The 23,262-nt window shown below is 37.1% G+C and overlaps 1 protein-coding gene across 1 annotated transcript in view; it reads left to right on the top strand.

Moving 5' to 3' along the window:
* Window positions 1–23,262, top strand: part of LOC122734101 (transcriptional regulator ATRX-like) — a 97,744-nt gene that overhangs the window by 23,043 nt on the left and 51,439 nt on the right. Inside the window, exons 8-10 of the mRNA XM_043974792.1 lie at window positions 1,982–2,069; window positions 12,826–12,931; window positions 22,322–22,439. Coding sequence (XP_043830727.1) covers window positions 1,982–2,069; window positions 12,826–12,931; window positions 22,322–22,439 — 312 coding nt within the window. The remainder of the gene's footprint in view (window positions 1–1,981; window positions 2,070–12,825; window positions 12,932–22,321; window positions 22,440–23,262) is intronic.

The raw sequence follows: 23,262 nt of genomic DNA, 5'->3' as shown, positions 1-23,262 counted from the left end.
TATACACAGATATACACATACATAAATATATATTCATAAACACACACATATATAAAAAGAAATAAATTTTTTTAAACACATAAGGTATTTTATTTTTTCCGTTACATGTGAAGATAGTTCTCAACTTTTGTTTATGCAAGCTTTACAATTTCAGATTTTTCTCCCTCCCCCCTCCCCTAGACAGCAGGTAATCTGATATAGGTTATATCTATATATCTATATACGTATACATATACATATAGATATATCTATACACACACACACACATATATATATATACACATAATAACATTAATCCTATTTCTGCATTAGTCCTGTTATAAGAGAAAAAAATCAGAGCAATGATGAAAAACCTCAAAACAGAAAAAAAACAACAGCACCAAAAACAAAAGAAATAGTATGGTTCATTCAGCATTAGACTTTTGTTGTTCACTTTGAGAAGAAATTTTTTCTTTTTGGGGAGGAAATTTGGAGAGCCTGGAATTTTATGACCTATTTCACAATCTTCCCAGAATTATATGAGGTTTTTCCAAAAAACATTCATTTAGTATTATTTTTCTTTTCTAATTCAAATCCATCCTGGTATAAAAAATCAATTATTAGACATTAGGACAATAATAATATTCTGGATTTTCACACTCAAAACATAGAAAAACATGATAATTTGTGTGGACTTTTTGTATATCTTGCTATTTTGTTGAAGTTGTTAGTTATTTTAATTAATTTTTAGTTCAATCTTTAGGGTTTTCTATGTAGACCCATTTTCAAAAATGATTGTTTTATTTCCTTTTGCCTCTGTTTATTCCCATAATTTCATTTTCTCATTCTTTAATAATTTTATTTTTAATATAACATACCTCCAATCATGTTAACCCATTAGATTTGATTTCTGTGTGATAGACTTCCAACAGTGGGAAGGGTATATGAACCTAGACCTGACCATGAGGAAGGGGCCTTCCGTTCCTGTCTCAGCGAAGAAACAGGAATAGACCTTATGTTAATAAACTGCTGGCCTTGGGGGCGGCTAGTTGGTGCAGTGGATTAAGCACTGGCCCTGGATTCAGGAGGACCTGAGTTCAAATCCGGCTTCAGACACTTGACACTTGCTAGCTGTGTGACCCTGGGCAAGTCACTTAACCCCCATTGCCCTGTAAAAAAAAACAACCCAAAAACCAAAACAAATAAACTGCTGGCCTTATTAATAAAATTATTAAATTACCTAGAAACTGTGTCTCATTTTTAATCATCACAGAACTTTATATTCTTAATTGATAACAAACTATTTGGAGTAGAATATTTGGGAAATGTTTGTAGGCTCATGTACATGAATTGCAGACTATGTTCAGAAGAGTCAAGCATAAAAAGTTGGGAAGTATAATTCCATATTCTATATTCTAATAGGGGAGAAAACAAGGAAATTCACAAAAATATGTGTGTATACACATGCATATATAGAAATACATATATGTTTTGTAACAATGTAGTGAACTCTGAGAGGAAGAGTACTAGCATTTGGAATATAATCTGGAAGAATGTCATTTGATCTTACGGGAAGATGTATGCTTCAAAGCAGAGGTGGAAAAGTATATTGCAAGAGGAAGGATAGAACCATTGCAAAGTCACAAAGATGGGACCTTGAGTATGATATGTGAGGAACAAAGAGACAGTCAGTTTGACTGTTTCACAGAGTGTGAAAGACTGAATTAATATTTGACATAAGTTGGAAAGATAGGTTGGGCCAGGGTTGAATGGGGATTTAAAAGCTAGGGATAAAAGTTTATATTTAAGAGGCAATAGGAAGTCACTAGGATTTACTGAATAGTAGAGTGCAATGATTAGACCTGATATGGTCAGATGTCCATCTACTAAATAATCATTAAAGTATTAAGTAAATTTTATATAATTTTTTGCAATAGAAAGAAAAATGGCAGAGCAGTTGAGCTAATTTTTTTTAATCTTTTCTTAAAAATTCACTATCAAGTGAGCCCTGGCGATTCAATTCATTCTGACTTTCAAGGACATGAGGTTACTGAAGACATCACTGAATCTGAAGATGATCAACAGCCAAGGTAGTTTAATGCTTTTTAGGTTCCTTTTCCTGTATTTTTGAAAAGTTATGTTTAAAGAAATTATTAAAATTTATTATATTCACATGGATTTTTGATATGGGCTTAATTGCCATTTCTGCATAATTGTCTACTCAAGAGGTCATGTTTTGTAATTTAGAAATTGCAAATTTTGAAAATAGTCTGATAAAATGGAACCTAATGAGCAATTGTGTCTCTAGAATTTAGTTCTCGGGATGGTACATACACTTTGGTACCAAAAAAATTCTTCTAAGTTCTGGTGATTGCTGTATAGTTGCCTTTTTTGGTATAGTTTTAAAAAATAGAGAAATAGGTATTATTCAGTGTAATGATTTTTGAGCTACTGAAAAGGTAAATGAAAAACAAAACATATTATTCAATAATGTGAAACTGTTCACATCCCTACACGGGAAGATGATACTTGTAACTCTTGAGAACTGTATCTCTCTTAGGGCAGAAAGGAGTATATATAGAAAGAAGGTGTGGGTATAAGTTGTCTTTGATGTGATAATATGAAAAAAGGGGTGAAAAAAGAGTTGTACTGGGAGAAAAGGAAAAAGGAGGCAGAATGGGATAAATTATATCACATGAAGAGGTACAAAAGACCTATTACAGTAGAGGGAAAGGAAGTACCTCTGAAGACAAACCTAGGAACTATATGAACACAATTACAAAACATAATAATATCAATTGTTTATAGATACACTGAGCTAATATAATAACAATGACAATTCTACCTAATTTAATTTACTTATTCAGTGCCATACCAATCACACTACCCAAAAATTATTTCATAGAGCTAGAAAAAAATAATAAAAATCATCTGAAAGGACAAAAGGTCAAGAATATCAAGGGAATTAATGGGGGAAAAATTCAAAGGAAGGTTGCGTAGCCATACCAGATATAAAGCTATAAAGAGGCAATTATCAAAACTATTTGGTACTGGCTAAGAAATAGACTGGTGGATCAGTGGAACAGGTTAGGTACACAAGACACAGAAGTAAATGAATATAGTAATCTATTGTGTGATAAATCCAGACTCTAGCTTCTGGGATAAGAACTCACTATTTGATTAAAAAACTGCTGGGAAAACTGGAAAATAAAAAGGCAAAAACTAGACATAACATTGTATACCAAAATAAGGTCAAAATGGGTACATGATTTAGGTATAAAGGGTGAAACCATAGGCAGATTAAGAGAGGAAAGAATAGTTTACCTGACAGGTCTGAGAAGGGAAGAATTTATGACTGAAGAAGAGATAGAATATTATGAAATACAAGATGCATAATTTTGATTACATTAAATTAAAACGATTTGCACGAATAAAACCAAATGCAACCAAGATTTGAAAGAAAGCAGAAAGCTGGGACATTTTTATAGCCAGTGTTTCTGATAAAGGTCTCATTTCTCAAATATATAGAAAACTGAATCAAATTTATATGAATATGTCATTTCCCACTTGAGAAATGGTCAAAGGATATGAATAGGCATTTTTCAGATGATGAAATGAAAGCTATTGCCTGATCTGGGCAATTTCCTTTTAATATTTCTTGAAATGGGAGGCGGCTAGGTGGCACAGTGGATAAAGCACCGGCCCTGGATTCAGGAGTACCTGAGTTCAAATCCGGCCTCAGACACTTGACACTTACTAGCTGTGTGACCCTGGGCAAGTCACTTAACCCCCATTGCCCCGCAAAAAAAAAAAAAAAATTTCTTGAAATGTGAAACCCAGACTTTTTTGGTCATAGAATTCAGAGAATTGAAGGATTCTTAAATTTTTTTCCCCTTGATTTGTTTTTGAGGGCAGGTTTTTCCTGTGAGAAAGATACCCTTTCAATCTTTTTTCCTTCTTTCCTTCTTTCTTTCTTTCTTCCTTTCTTTCTTTCTTTCTCTTCCTTCCTTCCCTCCCTCCCTCCCTCCTTCCTTCCTTCCTTCCTTCCTTCTTTTTTTTTGCAAGGCAGTGAGGGTTAAGTGATTTGCCCAGGGTCACACAGCTAGTAAGTGCCAAGTGTCTGAGGTCGGATTTGAACTCAGGTCCTCCTGAATCCAGGGCCGGTGCTTTATCCACTGTACTACCTAGCTGCCCTGATACCTTTTATGTTTTAAAAGTTTTCCAACCTTTGGCTTTGTTTTAATATTTCTCATATTATGGAGCTTGATAGAAGTATTATAAAACCATAAAATAAAACTTCATTGGTTTCTATTATTTTAGCCACAGTGAAAAAATGTAATGTTGGCAAGACAGTGTACCACAATTTTGCTAATACAGGATTTGGAGGAAAAATTATATGCCTGAGAAATAATTAACAAAATAAATAAGAAACTATTAACAAGCTAAATATGCAGTTTAAGCAATTGGAGGGCAGCTAGGTGGCGCAGTGGATGGAGCACCGGCCCTGGAGTCAGGAGTACCTGAGTTCAAATCCGACCTCAGACACTTGGCACTTACTAGCTGTGTGACCCTGGGCAAGTCACTTAACCCCCATTGCCTCACTAAAAAACAAACAAACAAACAAAATCAATTGGAAAACCTTTTGGAAGAAGTCTATATGCTAACAAAGCAATGGTTCTCCATAAAATGATATGGACTAGAAGGAAGAACTATAACAAAACCAAAGAGAATCAACTATAAAAGCATCTATCCTATGTCTTACTGCATATTGAACACAAAACAGTCTAAATAGAAGGCATATTAGTGAAGCAAGAGGGAGTCCCATAGGAAGAGGATAGTCCTGGTATTCTGGGTGTAGACAGAAGTGGAGTAGTACCCTTGGAATGCTTCCATAATAGTAGGACTCAGGCCTCAGAAAATGTCCCAGTATCTTGTATGTCACTCAACAGTCAGGTAACCTGAAGCACAGTTCAAGATAAAGCCAGACAATTCTTGTAGAAGGTTGTGCCTCGTCTTAGGCCCCACATTTAGGACTAAATGGGCTACCCACACCTTCATGGACGATGTGTATAGTTTATCCCAAACATAAATTTTGATCTAGAAACTGAATCTGCATATATGAGTAACATGAGTAAACGTTGTGAAATACTTTCAGCTGACAGAAGCCCAAAGGGCAGACCCAGAAGAAAAGAGTAATTTCACAAGTCCAAATCAGTCCTTAGAGAAAGCAGTGCCCTTTCCACAAGGATTATGATAGTACCTGGAAGAAATGAAATAATAGATACAAAATTTAATAGCTATGGAAGTAAGAATAGCAGGTAAAATAATATATAACAAAGTTGTAAACATTATCCAAGTACTCATCTCTGTGAAAATTAGACTACAACAAACCAGAATGACTCAATGAGGTAACAGAAATGTTAAAACAAACTGAAAAGATAGGGGGAAAAAAACAGAAGAAAATGTAAAAAGCATATTACCTGGAAAGGTGATTAAGGAGAGATAATTTAAGGGTCATCAGACTATTTAAAATTGCCAACCGCCCCAACTCCCAAATACCCAATAACTTTGGATCTATATTTCAAGAAATAAATTAGAACTACCCATATCTCTTAAAACCTTAGGGCAAAGTCAGACTAGAAGGAGAATCTACTAATTACTTCTTCAAAGAAACAGCAGAATTTAAACTCTGGATAACATCATGGCCAAAATTCAGGGTTTAAACCAAAACATTTTACAAGTTGGCAAAATGAAAGAGTTCTTGTACAAAGGACCTATGTTTGGGATTATGCAAGTTTTTTCTAGCTGCCAGTGTAAGGGAGAGAAGAGCATAACTTATATGGCATAAGGGATTGTATTGGTAAGGAAAAAGGAGGGAGCTCATCTCACATCATAGGTATACGTGAGATAAAGATTATTTTTCCCTCACTTTTTTATTTAGCATTTTATTTTCCCCCAATTACATGTAAAAATAATTTTTAACATCCATTTTTAAAACTTTTATGTTCCAAATTCTCTCTCTCCCCACAACCCCTGCTTTGAGAAGGCAAGCAATTCAATATAAGTTAAAAATGTGTAGTCTTGCAAAACATTTCCATATTAGTCATGAAAGAAAACAGACAAAAAACTGAAGAAAAATAAAGTAAAAAAAATAGGCTTCAATCTGTATTCAGACACCATCACTTCTTTCTCTGGGGACAGAGCATTTTCCATCATAAATCCTTCAGAGTTATGTTAAATAATTTTATTGTTGAGAATAGTTAAGTCATTCACACCTGATCATCTTACAATATTGCTGTTTGTACACAGTACATTTCACTTTGTATTAGCACATGTCAGTCTTTCCATGTTTTTCTGAGAGCATCTTGCTCATCATTTCTTATAGCAGAATAGGATTCCATCATAATCATATACTACAGATGTTTAGCCATTCCCTAATTATTGGGTATCCCTTCAATTTCCAATTCTTTGCCACCAGAAAAGAGCTGCTATAAATGTGTGTGTGTGTGTGTGTGTGTGTGTGTGTGTATATTTTTTTTTTCAGTGTGACTTGCCTAGGGTCACACAGCTAGTCAGTGTCAAGTGTCTGAATCTGGATTGGAACTCAGGTCTGTCTGAATCTAGGACTGCTACTTTATCCATTGCACCACCTAGCTGCCCCTGCTATAAATATTTTTTGTACATATAGGTCCTTTTCCTTTTCCTTTTTTGTTTTTGTTTTTGTTTTTTGTCTTTTCCAATATAGACCTAGTAGTGCTATTGGTAGGTCAAAGAATATGCATGGTTTTATAGCCCTTTGGGCATAGTACCAAATTGCTCTGTAGAATGGTTGAATCAGTTTACAAGGCTATCAACGGTCCATTAATGTCTCATTTTCCCCATATCTCCTACAGTATTTGTCATTTACTGTGCTCTTCTATTATCCAATCGAGTAGGTATGAGGTACTACCCCAGAATTATTTTGACTTGCATCTTTCCAATCAATATTGAGTTAGAACATTTTTTTTCCATATGGCTATAAATAGCTTCGATTATTTCATCTGAAAACTGTTCATATCCTTTGATTATTAATTAGGGAATGGCTCTTATTTTAATAAATTTGACTCCTTTCTCTGTATGTTTGAGAAATGAGGCCTTTATCAGAGAAACTTGCTCCAAAATTTTTTTTCACAGTTACTATTGCTAACTGTATTTCCCTCCATCCTATTCCCTTCCCACACTCTTTATTCTCTTCTCTTTCCTTTTGCCCTCTTCCTCCTCAAAAGTGTTTTGCTTCTGACTGCACCCTCTCCCAATCTTCCCTCCCTTCTGTCATCCCCCCTACTATTCCTGCAGGGGAAGATAGATTTGATTTTTTTAAAATAGTATTTTATTTTTTCCAATTGCATGTAAATATAGTTTTCTATATTCATTTTTTTTTGTTAAGGCAATTGGGGTTAAGTGACTTGCCCAGGGTCACACAGCTAGTAAGTATCAAGTGTCTGAGGTTGGATTTGAACTCAGGTCCTCCTGAATCCAGGGCCATTGCTTTATTTATTTTTCCACTGGTGCCCCTCAACATTCATTTTTGTAAGATTTTGAGTTCCAAGTTTTTCTCCCACCTTCCCTTCCCGCCTAAAGCCAGCAAACAATCTGATAGAGGTTATACATTACAGTTATGTTAAACATATTTCCACATTAGTCATGTTATGAGAGAAGAATCAGAACAAAAGGAAAAAAATACAGGAAAGAAGAAAGAAAGAAGAAAAGAAGAAACAACAACAGCAAAGTCCAACAAAAGTGAAAATAGTATCCTTCAATCTGCATTCAGATTTTTTTCTGGGTGTGGAGAGCATTTTCTATCATGAGTCTTTTGGCATTGTCTTGGATCATTATATTGCTGAGAAGATGTAAGTCTATCACAGTTGATCATCACACAATATTATTGATACCGTGTACAATGTTCTCTTGGTTCTGCCCATTTCACTCAGCATCACTCTTTTATCATTTGACCTAGTCTGTTTTTTAAGGTGTTATTTTCTTCAGTATTTTTGTTTCTCCTTTACCAAGCTGTTACTTTTTTCATGATTTTCTTGCATCATTCTCTTTTCTCTTCACATTTTTCCTCTATCTCTATTACTTTATTTTCAAAGTCCTTTTTGAGCCCTTCCATGGCCTGAGACCAATTCCTATTTTTCTTGAAGGCTTTGGATGTAGGAGCTTTGATAACTTTTGAGGGTTTGTTTTGATCTTCATTGTTACCATAGTAACATAATAGCTGCTGCTGCTGATTAATTGGCTACAAAGGTCTGCTTCTGGTTTGCTGGGGCAGAGTCTGCATTGGTGCAGTCTGTGCTGGACTGCACTCCCCTCTCACCCTGGTACAAGAGATCCTTCCTGATGACCTTCTAAATTGTCTTTGGCTAGGAAGGTATTTTCCTTGGCTTTTTGTGGGTTCTGCTACTCTAGGAATTGTTTTATGGCATTATTCGAAGGTATTTGGAGGAGTTTTGGTGAGGGTTCAGAGTAGTCACTGCCTTTCCTCTGCCATCCTGGCTCTGCCCCTAATAAAGATTATTATTACATGAAATAGAGAATGAGCGACCTCGAGATGGACAAATCAAGGTTGAACATACTCATGCACATGTATAAAGGGTGTGTGTGTTGAAATACATTAAACTCAACTAGACAATGGGTATGGCCAGGGAAAAGAAAATAGTATTTAAGTGGGAGGGCAGGATAGGTGAGGAAATACACATAAGCAACACTTCAGTATTTGAAAGTGGAACATGGGGGCAGCTAGGTGGCACAGTGGATAAAGCACCGGCCCTGGATTCAGGAGGACCTGAGTTCAAATCCAGCCTCAGACACTTGACACTTACTAGCTGTGCGACCCTGGGCAAGTCACTTAACCCTCATTGCCCTACCAAAAAAAAGAAAGAAAAAAAGAGTGGAACATAAAGGGAAGACTTAAAGAAAAGAAAGATTAAAAACTGTCAAGGAGAAGAATTAGGGGCAAAAACAGGTTGTTAGGTAATCTTCATCTGTAGCATTTTGTTTTTTTCAATGAGGTATATGAGGTAAAGAGAAGAAAAAAATATAAGATAGTAAGATGGAAAGGGATGTACAATTAACAGTCATATCTGTGAATACAAATAGAGTGAACTATCACTATAATGGAAGAGGGTAGCACAGTGCCTTAGAAAGCAGACTCCAAAAGAATATTGCTTATAAGAAACACATATGAAAGATAAAGACTACCACAGAGTTAAAATAAGGAGCTTGATTAAAATTTGTTTTGCTTTTGCTGAATCCAGAAGTGCATAGGTAGCAGTCTTGACCTTAGACAAGGCAGAAGTATTTATTATGTTTGATAAATTCAGAGATTATAGTTTGTGTTTGACAAAAACATCAGGGAAAACTGGACAGTCAGCAGTCTTGCAAAAATCAGGTTTAGATTAATGACCTTATAGCAATATAATTGTAAATCGATACTAGGTTGGAGGGAAAAGGAAGAAATCACCTTCCAAATCTATGGGTAAGAGAAGAAATAATAAAGAGGATTTTACAGGATAAAATGCACAATTGTATTTATATAAAATTTAAGTTTCTGTACAGTCATATCTGATGTAGCAATCTAATGTTTCTGGTAACGAGGGGAAAATTGCTGCAAAAAATTTCTCTTCTCAGTGCGTACCTAGATTTTGTAGGAAACTACTGTAGTGAACAACACTCTGGTGTTATACTTGGTCAGAAAGACCTAGTCTAGCCTTAGGCACTTACTAGTCTTGTGACACTGGGTAAGTCACAATCCTTCTCAGCCCTAATTTCCTCATTTCTCAAATGAGAATAATACTACTGCAGAATCTATCTTCTAGGATTGTTGTGACAATGAGGTAATATTTATACTTTGCACATTTAAAATCTATTGTTTTTATATTAATTATAATAATTGTAATTGATTCAATTTTGATAGAAACGTGCATTAGTCCAAGCCATTCTGGAAAGCAATTTAGAACGATGCCCATGTGTACAAATCCAGTAAAAAAGCATTTATTAAGCATAGTATTGGAATTTAAAGTAAGAACAAAAATAAATGTAGTCCTCACCCTCCAGGACCTTACATTCTTATGAAGGACTTTGAAGGGCATGATGGTAAAATTTGGATAGTGAAATGTGGCTCTTCAGAGCCCTTACTTAAGATGGAGGTCCCAGGAGGAATTCACCAAAGGGGAAAGGATGGATCAGAGATGGGGGGAAAAGGCACCTAAAACACAATAGCAAAGTCTTGAAAGTACATACCATTTGACCCAGTTGTTTGATGATGAAAGAGGGAAATTACCTATATGTACAGAAAATCTTTATAGTACGTTTTTGTGTGGTTGCCAACAAATTGGAAACTAATGGGTGTCCTTTTATTGGAAATTGGCTGAAAGAGTTGTGTTTTTGTTTGTTTTTCATTCTCAAAGAGGAGGGTGATGTCTTGACTTGCAAGTGAACAGGATTTAAGTACAAAGTCATCATGTAGAGTCATCTGAGTCCATTGTCAAGACATAGGTCAGGATGACTGGAGATGACCCCAGACGCAGTGGGAGACCTTTCCCTTTTTAAGCTAAGGTTTTTTCCCAGGTCTCGGTTTGTCTGAGGCAACACCCATTAAGTGATTTAAAGTTAGGTAAGAAATGAGGGAAAAGATGGCCTAGTTTGCCTACTCAAAAAAAAATCAAACTAGGAGGGGAAGACCTTCAGGCTTTCTGACCAGAACAGAAACAATTGCTATTTACATTCACTTTGAGCCATCAAACCCCCAAAAATTACCAAGTGAGGCTTGGGTTGGGACCTATTTTTGGCCAGTCAGTCAGAGCCAGAATGATTTGGGTTTAAGGCTTGCTCAAGTAGCTCTATTTGAATTCTAATGAGCTTTATCAAAGCCTATTTTTTCAGAGATCTATTTCAGCAAATCATAAATGAGAATACATGGGACGATAGAGTTAATTGTTCCAGTTTTATTATATCATAAGAAATGAACGGTTTCAGAGGAAACTAGGAAGACCTCAAACCCATGCAGAGTTAAGTGAAAAGATAATATTGATAACATTGTGGGGGGGAAGCTTTCAAATATTTTAGCATTCATTAAGGGCTAAGTTTATTATTTATTTATTTATTTATTTTTGTCTGTTTGCAGGGCAATGGGGGTTAAGTGACTTGCCCAGGGTCACACAGCTAGTAAGTGTCAAGTGTCTGAGGTCGGATTTGAACTCAGGTCCTCCTGAATCCAGGGCCGGTGCTCTATCCACTGCACCACCTAGCTGCCCCAAGGGCTAAGTTTAAAAGAAGGTGTTGAAAATTAAATATAATTTTTATCTGCCTGTCTCCTATAAAAATAATAAACCGATCAGAGACATGTCTCCTACGGGATGAACCAGATCAGAGACAGACAAGAAAAACATAATACCAATTTATTTAGTCCCAAGAAGAAATATAACATGATCATGCTGGAGACCCCCTCCTAAGGAAGCTCAAAGACTCCCTCTTTCTAAGAGTTTTTAAGGTTTCTTTGTTCACTGGTTACAGAGTAATTTCATTAGCATGATACCAATCAGCCTAAAGCAAATACTGTAACAGGTAGCTTAAAGACACAGGTAGGGTTTACCAAGGAAAAGGATGGCTACATATTTGCTAAGGAGAACAGTAAGATCTGTTTACTCTATTGGGGAAAGAAGATAGTGAATGGGGACTTATTAGTTGAAGTGTAGTCAAAAGGGGCTTTTCCAGGGTCTCATAAAATCCATTTGGATAATAAGGAAGCTCTATCAAATCCAAGTGATCCATACATTCATATTTTTTTTTTTGGAGGGGCAATGAAGGTTAAGTCATTTGCCCAGGGTCACACAGCTAGTAACTGTCAAGTGTCTGAGTCCGGATTTGAACTCAGGTCCTCCTGAATCCAAGGCCAGTGCTTTATCCACTGCGCCACCTAGCTGCCCCTATACATTCATATTAACAAAAGAAAAATGAGGGCAGCTAGGTGGCACAGTAGATAAACCACCGGCCCTGGATTCAGGAGAACCTGAGTTCAAATCTGGCCTCAGACACTTATTAGCTATGTGACCCTGGGCAAGTCACCTAACCCTCATTGCCCCACCCAAAAACAAACAAGAAAACAACAAAAAAAATGAAATCACACTTACCTCCTGCCAGAAAATTAAAAACCTTAAAATGCAGAGAGGTACGGTTTTGGGTATGGGTAATGTGGGAGTTTGTTTTGCTGGACTATGCAACATGTTTTGAGGGCTTTATTTTATAATTATTTATTCCTCAATGAAATTCGGGTGTAATAGGAGAGATGTTTTAATAAAAATGCTTTTTAAGTGAAACAATATTAAAATATTTACAAATAAAAAATAAGATAATAGGTACGTGCATTATTAATATAATTTAACAGAGTACTAGAAATGCTTTAGCTAAAAGAATAATGTAAGGGAAATTAAAGGTTGCATCCTGTAGTTCATAGTTCTTTTGTTGTTGTGTCTTTTTTGCCCAAACCTCATAATAATTTGTGAAATAATCCTTTATGATTTGTGTCCATGTGAATTACCAGAAGTTGATGGAAGCCATCAGTCTGACCAGTCTTAACTACATTTTCTGCCATGTTAAATATATGATAGGAGAAAATGGTGACCTCCTTTCATAATTTTTGGGTTACAAAAATGACTGAACAACAACAGAGAGAGAGAGAGAGTGTGTGTGTGTGTGTGTGTGTGTGTGTGTGTGTGTGTGTGTGTATTCTCTACTGGTATGCATTTTAAGATTACTTAATATTTTATTATGATACTCAGTTTCATAGGCATCTTTATTCCCCATCAGGTCAGCAAAAATCATAGAGGTAGAGGATAATCAAAAAAGTTATAAACAGAAGAAGAAAAGGAAATACATTCAATTACAGGAGGATTCATCCAGTGAAAATAATATGGTACACATTTCTTTTCTTTAGTAATAGATTATTCTTTCTGTAGCATTGTGTGTATGTTACCAATTTTAAAATAAGTACTTTTTAAAAAAATTTTTTGTAGTTTAAACTAAAAACATTAATTTCTATAGATGATATAAGTATCATCTAAGATACATGCATGTATTCATTCTCTTTCATGACATAAGATAATACAGCTAGATATATTTCAGTACTTTTCAACTAGAATGTAGATTATCTTTAATTGTTATAGTTAGTCATATATCCTGTAAACATTTGATATTCCTAAATATGTATTCCTGAAGCCATGCTAAAGTTGATTTGACTTTTCACAATGCCTTCATTATATGAAATTTCACCATCCTAGGATTCATGCTAAATTTGTTTTCTACTTCATTTGTTCATTTGTAGCATAATATTATAAAATGCTTTTGAAGTATAAGCTTAGGTAGTTGAATCTTGACGGTTTTTATAAATTTTACATAGAATTATTGATTTTATTATGAAATGCTTATCAGTTTTTATTGTTCAGTCACTTTTCAGTTGTGTCTGACTCTTTATGATTCCATTTGCGGCTTTCTTGGCAAAGATACTGGTGTGTTTTGCCATTTCCTTCTCCAGCTCATTTTATAGATGAGATAACTCAGGCAAACAGGGTTAGGCAACTTTCCCAGTGTCACACAGATAGTAATAGTAAGTGTCTGAAGCTAGATTTGAACTCAAGAAGATGAGTCTTCTTGACTCTGGGCCCAGCACTCTTATCTACTGCACCAACCAGCTGCCCGTAAATGTTTATTAGATGCCCATTAATGTTTGAATTTGCTACGAATTTGTCTTTTAATATTTTCTAAAACATAGCACTCAGAATAACATATAGTTGTTCACTACCATGTACTTTTGTGCAACTATTCTTAAATTAATTGTGTATTAGAGGGAAAGAATTAAAAGGAACTTCTGTAGTCTTAAAATCTTGCTTTTAATCTATATGCATTTAATAGTAATTTCTTCTTAGCCCTTTTATATTTCTGTAGTATTTGTATATGATTTCCTTATTTTGGTTTTGATTAGCTGAAGAGAAAGCATCTTATTTATAATATATTGCCAGTGGACCACAGAAGTATCCCCACTTAATATGAATTAGTGTTTCATTTTTGTTTGTATTGGATTGTAGGTTTTTTTCTGTATTTAGAGATTACTTCAAATTATTATAGAGTGATTCTGAAAATGGTGAATCAAAGTCACCAGGAAAAGGTAGAAAGAAAATATCCTTAAAGATTATAAGTTTCGAAGAGAACCACAAAAAGCACTTAAAGAAAAAGAGAGGAGGAGAAAAAGCCTTACTAAAAGAGAGCCTGGTGTAGGTTTTGAAATAAAAACTGATCTAGTTGGCAAGCTTGGATGCCTCCCAAAAGGCATGAATGATAGGCTCATGACAATGTGGTTGCCACTTGCAGGGAAGCGCCCATGCTCTCACCACGATGGGCCCTGATAAGGTCAAAGAGAAATGTTATGAAATCCTGGAGACCCTCATCATCAATGTCCCCAAAGAGGACAAGCTTATAATTCTGGGTGAATTTAATACAAAAGTAGCCACAGACTACCAGACATTGGCAGAGAATCCTTGAGAGAAATGGTGTTTGAAATAGGAAAAGCAGTAGTCACTTACTACTGAAGATTCGTGCATCTCATGACCTCATCACCAACCCTGTATTCCATTTACCTGAATGCAATAAAACTTTGTGGTTGCACCTTTGCAGCAAACATTGACATTTAATAGACTGTCATTGCAAGAAAAGACAGTATGTGAGAATGAGGAAGGTAAAGTGTGCCATAGAGTGTTGAACTTATCATAGACTTACCCTTTCCAAGCTAAATATTCCCTTCAACAAAAGCAGTGGCCCCAAAGCAAGATTACTACCAGAGGACTTAATGGCACAGATTAGAATACTTCTCTGAGTGGGAACAGTTCCTTGCAAACTTGGAGGGAAAGTTGAGCCAACACACACACAGTTGGCAGCAGTGGAACAGAAAAGGAGCAGGTAGCTTTCAGAGATTCGGTGTACTCATCTAGGTCAGAACACTCACAAAACTCAAGACTGCTTTGACAAAAATGATGGTAAATTTAGAAGCTGCTAAATGAAAAATGAAAACTTCACAGGGATTACCAGCAGGATAGTTCATCTGCTTCTAAGAAAGAAGGCAGCATTTAAGTCCATCAAAAATAAAGTATATAGCAAAACTCACAGAAGAATGTGCTGAAATCATCTTCTAACCAAGAACGGCTTGGAAGGTCAGAAGGAGGGAGCTGCTGTGCTGATACAGGAGTCAGGCCCAACCCCACAGTCGCCCTGACACAGATCCAGTCCCAGGAAGGCCTCACCAGAGAAGCAGACCCTCAGAGCCTCTGAATCAGCTGAAACACCAGGGTCATCTGGAACTAAGCTCACATTCTGGTGAGAGGGCTGAGCCCCGGGCAGGGGAGAGACTACAGGGGTCTATGCTGATGCTGAGGCAGAACTTGGGTTTTTCACCCCGGCTGAGAACCAGGAGGTAGGCTCGAGTAGCAGGGGCCCAGGTTGGGGAGGGGCACAGGCTCGTCGGAGCTAACAACCACAACACACAAAACTGGAAGATTAGCAAGTTGGTTTGGGGTCATCTACAGACCAGGGAACAGGCCAGGCAAGTGAATAACCTGATCCTTCTTAAATCATACCACCTGGGACTTCTTAAGCTTGGGATACTGCGGCCTGGAAACAGTGCCCCACTTTAAGGAGCTAGAAGTCAAGTAAAAGAAAGGCAAGATGAGAAGACAGAGAAAGGAGAGGACCATAGAAAGTTTCTTCAGTGACAGGGAAGACCAAGGGGCACCCTCAGAGGAAGATGTCAACATCAGGGCCCCTATATCTAAAGCTTCCAAGAAAAATAGGAATTGGTCTCAGGCCATGGAGGTGCTCAAAAAGGACTTTGAAGATAAAGTTAGAGAGGTAGAGGAAAAACTTGAAAGAGAAATGAGGGTGATGCAGGAAAGACATGAGAAGAAAGTCAGCAGCTTGAAAAGTCAAATGGAAAAGAAGGTACAAAAGCTCTCTGATGAAAATAATTGCCTAAGAATTAGGATTGAACAAATGGAAGCCAGTGACTTTATGAGAAACCAAGACACAATAAAGCAAATCCAAATGAATAAAAAAAATAGAGGGCAATGTGAAATACCTTCTGGGAAAAACTGCTGACCTGGAAAATAGGTCCAGGAGAGATAATTTGAAAATTATTGGTCTGCCTGAAAACCATGATCAAGGAAAGAGCTTAGACACCATCTTCTGAGATATTCTCAGGGAAAATTGCCCTGAAATGCTAGAAGAAGAAGCTAAAATAGAAATTGAAAGAATCCACCGATCACCTCCAGAAAGAGATCCCAAAAGTAAAACTCCTAGGAATATTATAGCCAAATTCCAGAGCTCTCAGGTCAAGGAGAAAATATTGCAAGCTGCCAAAAAGAAAGATTTCAAGTACTGTGGAGCCCCAGTCAGGATAGCACAAGATCTAGCAGCTTCTACATTAAAGAACCGAAGGGCATGGAATATGATATTCCAGGGGGCAAAGAAAATGGGATTATAACCAAGAATCACCTACCCAGCAAAACTCAGTATAATCTTTCAGCAGAAAAAATGGAACTTTAATGAAAAAGAAGACTTTCAGATATTTGTGGTGAAAAGACCTGAACTGAATGGCAAATTGGACTTTCAAATATAAGACCCTAGAGAACCATAAAAAATCGGAGCTGGGGGACATACCTGGGGTCGTACAGTGGGCGACTGTCTTGTGTCTGAGGATGGGTTTTGGCTGGGATCCCCCTGGGTCTAGGGGTGATGCTTTGACCACTGTGTCACCTACCTAGGTGATGACATCTTTAGGGTTAAATTGAGGGGTGAAGGGAATTCACTGGGGTAGGGGGAAGGGCAGAGGTGAAATCCTACATGAAAGAAACAGGAAAAGGCTTATGGAGTGGGGGAAGAGATGGGAGAGGAGCAGGGCAGTAAATGAATTTTACACTCATCAGAAAAAGCTCAAAGGCCTTAAACTCATCAGAGCTGTCTCAAGGAGGCACTAACACACACACACCCAACTGGGTGGAATAATGTATTTAATCTGGGCAGTAAATGAGCCTGACACTCATCAGAATTGGCTCAAAGACCTCAATCTCATTAGAATTGGCTCAAGGTTCATGGAAAGGGGAAAGGGACCCACATGTACAAAAATATTTATAGCTGCTCTTTACATGGTGGCAAGGAATTGGAAGTTGAGGGGGTACCCATCAATTGGGGAATGGCTGGACAAGTTGTGGTATAGGAATACAATGGAATACTATTGTGCTGTAAGAAACGATGAGCAGGAGGAGTTCAGAGAAACCTGGAGGGTCTTACGTGAGCTGATGATGAGTGAGATGAGCAGAACTAGAAGAACATTGTACATAGTATCATCAACATTGAGTGTTGATCTACTGTGATGGACTAGATTCTTCTCACCAATGCAATGGCACAGAAGAGTTCCAGGGAACTTGTGATGGAAGAGGATCTTCAAATCCAAGAAAAAAAAAGAACTGTGGAGTATAGATGCTGATTGAACCATACTATTTCTTTTGTATTTGATGCTGTTATTTTTTTCTATTTTGAGGTTTTTCATCATTGCTCTGATTTTTTCTCTTATAGCATAACTAACGCAGAAGTATGTTTAACGTTATTATGTGTATATATATATATATATAACCTATATCAGATTACCTGCTGTTGAGGGGAGGGAGGGAGAAAAATCTGAAATTGTAAAGCTTGTATAAACAAAAGTTGAGAACTATCTTTACATGTAATGGAAAAAAAATAAAATACTTTATTAATTAAAAAAAAAGAATTGGCTCAAGGAGGGAATAATGTACACACTGAATTGGGTGGAGTAATCTCTCTAACCCTGCAGGAAAATAGGAGGGGAAGGGGATAAAGAGAGAGGGGCAAAAGAAGGAAGGGCAGAGTGGGGGAGGGGACAGACAGAAGCAAATCCCTTTATCCCCTTTGAAGAGTGATAGGATGAAAGAAGATGGATAATAGAATAAATATCATGAAGAAGGGAATAGGATGGAAGGGAATCGGTTAACAATAGTAATTATGAAAAAGAAAAGGGGGAAAATTGTACAAAAATATTTATAGCAACTCTTGATGGAGGCTAAGAATTGAGAATCAAGGGAATGTCCATCAATTGAGGAATGATGGAAAAAGCTGTGCTATATCATTGTAGTGGAATGGTCTTGTGCTACAGGAAATGACAAACCTGGAAAGACTAATGAACATCAATGTATAGGGAAGTGAGCAGAGCTGGGAGGACATTGTGCATAGTGACAGCAGTATTGTTCAGTGAGCAATTGTGAATGACTTAACTACTCTCAGCAATGCAATGATTCAAGATGATCTCAAGGAACTAATGAGGAAGCTTACTATGCACCCCCATAGAAAGAACTGATAAAAAGAACATTTGTGGATTGTACGTATATAACCTAGTTGCAATCTTGTGGAGGGGGGGAGGAAAGGGGGGAAGAAAAGGGATGGAGGGAGGGAGAAAAATTTGGAACTCTAAATCTTATGAAAATGAATATTGAAAACTACCCTTACATGTAACTGCAAAAAATAAAATAGATGTTTGTTGCTTAAAAAAAACACTAAAAAAAATAAAAATTAAAGTATAAGCAAAGCTTAGAGATATGCAAAATTTTTGCTAGGGAGGAAGACATATGAGGTTCACTTTTATGCTGATAGTAACAATCCAAAGGGCTATGATTTACTGAAGGCTATTTTTGGGCCAAAGATCTATGATGCATCTCAAGTACTCAGTGCTGATGGAGCCACGTTGATTAATGATAAGGACATGATCCTGGAGAGAGGGGCTGAACACTTTCATAGTGTTTTCAACAGATTGTCATCAGTCAGTGCTGAAGTCATTGACCATTTTTCTCAGGTTGAAGTCAATCCCTCTCTAGCCATATTTCCAACTGAAGAAGAGGTTTTGAATGCCATTAGACTCCTCTCCTGTGGCAAACCACCTGGTGCTGATGCTATTCCAGCTGAGATTTATAAGGTGAGAGGTCTATTGCTCATACAAAAGCTGACTGAAATTTTCTGGGTTATATAGCAAAAGGAGGTTCTCCCTAAGAAGTCAAGGATGCATCCATTGTCCACCTCAATAAAGGTAAAGGAAATAGATTCTCTTGTGACAATCATGGTGGAGGGGTGATCTCCCTCTTAGTCATTGCTGGTAAGATTCCTCCTTAATAGGCTGATTCTTCACCTGGAAGATGGTCATCTACCTGAGAGCCAATGTGGCTTCAGAAAAGGCTGTGGAATTGTCGGTATGATATTTGCTGTCCCACAACTCCAGGAGAAATGCCAGGAACAGAACAGAAGTCTGTACACAACATTGGCCTTTGATACTATTAAGCATAGGACTTGTGGAAAATTATGTCACAGCTTGGTTGCCTGGAGAAGTTCAATGGTACCGTATGGCAAGCTTGCCTGGATTCTAGATGATGGATGATGTTCTTTCACTTTCCCAGTCACTAGTGGAGTGAAGCAGGGCTGTATGCTTGCTCCCATGCTTTTTCGCATGATGTTTTCAGCGGTGTCGTCAAATGCCTTCACTGAGGCTGAACACAGCATGAAGGTCAGCTATTTCACTGATGATAAATTATTTAACTTGAAAAGGTTACAAGTTAAGACTAAAGTGGAGGGAGAGTTGGTGCGTGATTTTTTGCTTACAGGTGATTGTGTTCTCTGTATAGTCCCTGAAGCAGAGATGGAACAAAGTATGGATCAATTCTCTGCTGCTTATGATAATTTTGGCCTAATAACACCAAGAAAACACGGGTTCTCCACTATCCAGCAACATACTATCCATACTTGGAACCATCAGTTACAGCAAATAGAGGTTTGGAATACTGTGGATATGTTCACTTCCTTTGGCAGTATACTTTCCAGGGATGTCCACATAGATGATAATGTTGATGTACACATTGCTAGAGCTAGCTTAGTGTTTGGAAGGCTGCCTACCAAATGGAACGTCTCCAGAGCCACTGTGATGACCTCATTGTTGTATGCTTGTGAAACCTGGACAGTCTACCAGTGCTATGCCAGGAAACTGAATCGCTTCCATTTGAATTGTCTTAGGAAGATTCAGAAGGTCACCTGGCAGGATAAGGTACCAGACACTGAAGCCCTTTATCAAACTCTCCTGCAGAGAATGCAACTCCAATGGGCTGGCCAAGTTGTTTGAATGCCAAACTTATGCTTGCCTAAAAGACTACTTTACAGAGAATTCGTGCAAAGAAGGTGCTCACGTGATGGTCATAAGAAGTGATAGAGGGGGCAACTAGATGGCGCAGTGGATAGAGCACCGGCCCTGGAGTCAGGAGTACCTGAGTTCAAATCTGGCTTTAGACACTTAACACTTACTAGCTGTGTGGCCCTGGGCAAGTCACTTAACCCCAATTGCCTCACTAAAAAAAAAAAGTGACAGAAGGACACTCTCAAGGTCTCTCTGAAGAACTTTGGAATTGATTGCATAACATGGGAGACACTGACACAGGACTGCCTAGCCTGGCATGCCCTCATCAGGAAAGCACGATTGAAGTAGCTCAAAAGAAATGGGATACAAGCAAATTTAGAGAATCCACACCAAATGTTCACATGGACTATTTGTGCCTGGCCTGTGGTAGAGCATTTTGACCTCATATTGGCCTGATCAGCCGTAGTTGGACACAGTTACCTTCACTCTAACATAGTGTCATTTTGGTTCTCTGAGAAGGAAGGACAACCGACCAACCATTTCCTCTAGGTATTCATTCTAGGTAGTCCCTATTGGAAATCCGTATTTTCCATTGAATATTTTTTGCAGTCATTATGAAAAATTTGCTTATTTGTTTGGGGGGCATCTATGGTTTTTATGCAAATACATTTGCACTTACATATACCTAAGCATTTCAGCTGATAAAAGCTTTCTTTGATTTCCCCATATCTCTTGGTTCCTATATTAGCTTTGTACCATTGGCAGCTTATGCCTTCTGTACTTTTGATTGGGGTGGTTGACCCTACTTAGTCTCACCTTTTGTCCCTGAGTCCTTGGGGTTTTCTTGGTTATTTCACTCTCTGAATCTTTTGAGGGTCAGAGTAATAGATTTTTAAGTTTTTCTAGCATCTCAGTATAGATCATTAAGGAACTTAGCACCCCTTGAACCTGAATTCAAATAGAGAATTAGACTCTTACTAGGTGAGTGACCCTTAGAAAGTTACTTAATCTCTTTTTGCCCTGGTTTCTTCAATAGTAAAGTCTGCTCACAGGGTTGTGAGGATCAAATGAGATAATATAGAGTGCTTTAGGTCTATCACGTAGTAAGCACTATATAAATGTTAGCGGTTTGTTCTATGCCTGGTGCTGCTACAGAAAACCTTTCCTGACCCTTCTTAATTCTAGGGCTTTTCCCCTTTGAATAACTTCCTGTTTATCTTGTACATTTTCGGTTTGTATAATTTTGTTTACTTATTATCTTCTCCATTAGATTGAGAACTCCTTAAGGGCAGGAACTGTTTTTTGCCTCTTTGTAGACCTAGCACAGTGCCCTCCACATAGTGGACTCATAATAAATGTTTGTGGACCATCTGACAAACTGACCATCTTACAGTTTTCTAAAAAGACAAAGCCATGTAGACTCCCTGTGGAAAACAACCCCTGTGGAAAAGGAGCCTAGCAATGTTGTAGGTACCACAGTGATGGTTACTAAAGGCCACCCAGTCCAAAATCTCTCAATTTTATAGATAAGAAAATTGAAGACAGAGAACCGTTCGGGGAACCAGAATTTGGTATGGCTTCGTGAGAAATTTTGAGTACAGATAGTATAGTATGTAAAAAACAAGGTAATAGAAAATTTTAAAATATGTATGGTGAAAATGAGGTCAGAAGGGACCATTTGTTGAATAGTGAAAAGAGAATGATTTTCCATTGAAATGTCAGGTTTTTTTTTTTCAGTAGCGTAGAAAGTATGAGCATATTTCTTTTTTTTTCTTTTTTTTTTTTTTAGTGAGGCAATTGGGGTTAAGTGACTTGCCCAGGGTTACACAGCTAGTAAGTATAAGTGTCTGAGGCCGGATTTGAACTCAGGTACTCCTGACTCCAGGGCCGGTGCTCTATCCACTGTGCTACCTAGCTGCCCCGAGCATATTTCTTAAAAAGGAATATGGGAAAACCAATGACTGATTATATTTAAGAGATTTTAAGTTTGAGAGTTAGGCTATTTGACAGTTTGGAATATAGCAGAATGACTATTATAAGGAAATAACTTATTTTCATTTGATTATTTTACAGAAGAAAGATTGCACAGCATTAACAAAGGTTTTACCACCAAAATATGAGTATGTATTAGCAGTTCGAATGACTTCTCTTCAGTGCAAGCTTTACCAGTGCTATTTGGATCACATAACAGGTATAGAAAACCAATTTTGATTATTTTGAATGATTATTCTTTCATGTTAATTTTTAAGGGTTTATTTGTTCCTCATATAAAATTGTTATTCTGAAAATTTGGTCTTATCTCACACCTTCATCATAAGTTGTTTTAAGACTACTGCCAGTTCAGAATGAAGCACTCTCCCAGCAACAAAAATGTGACCTTTTTTTATAGTCACAAACCATTCTGAAATGACTGTATCTTCTAGCAATAATAAGCTGCAAAATATAAGTACAACTTTTAAGAAATGTATTATAAGGGATTTGATAAGAGTTTTGTATGAAACTTTTGGAAAGAAAGATAAACTAGGAAACACTTGTTAGGCAGAGTATTTCCTCCCCCCCACACCCTTAATAGTATTTTATTTTATTTCTTCTAGTTACATATAGAGATAGTTTTCAACATTCATTTTTGTAAGATTTTGAGTTTCAAATTTTTCTCCCTCTCTTCCTTCCCTACCCCCTCCCCAAGACAGCAGGCAATCTGATATAGATTATATATGTACAATCACATTAAACTTGTTTCCACATTAGTCATGTTGTGAAAGAAGAATCAGAATAAAAGGGAAAACCCTCAAGAAAGAAAAAAAACAAGAATAAATAAAAACAGTATGGTTCAATCAGCATTCAGATTCCACAGTTCTTTTTTCTGGATACAGACAGCATTTCCCATCATGAATCCTTTAGAAGTGTCTTGGATCATTGTATTGCTGAGAAAAACAAAATCTTTCTTTTTTTTATAGTGAGGCAATTGGGGTTAAGTGACTTGCCCAGGGTCACACAGCTAGTAAGTGTTAAGT

Source organism: Dromiciops gliroides, chromosome X (genome assembly GCF_019393635.1).
Source record: "Dromiciops gliroides isolate mDroGli1 chromosome X, mDroGli1.pri, whole genome shotgun sequence".
NCBI classification, from domain to species: domain Eukaryota; kingdom Metazoa; phylum Chordata; class Mammalia; order Microbiotheria; family Microbiotheriidae; genus Dromiciops; species Dromiciops gliroides.
This window is presented reverse-complemented; position numbering and strand designations above follow the sequence as displayed.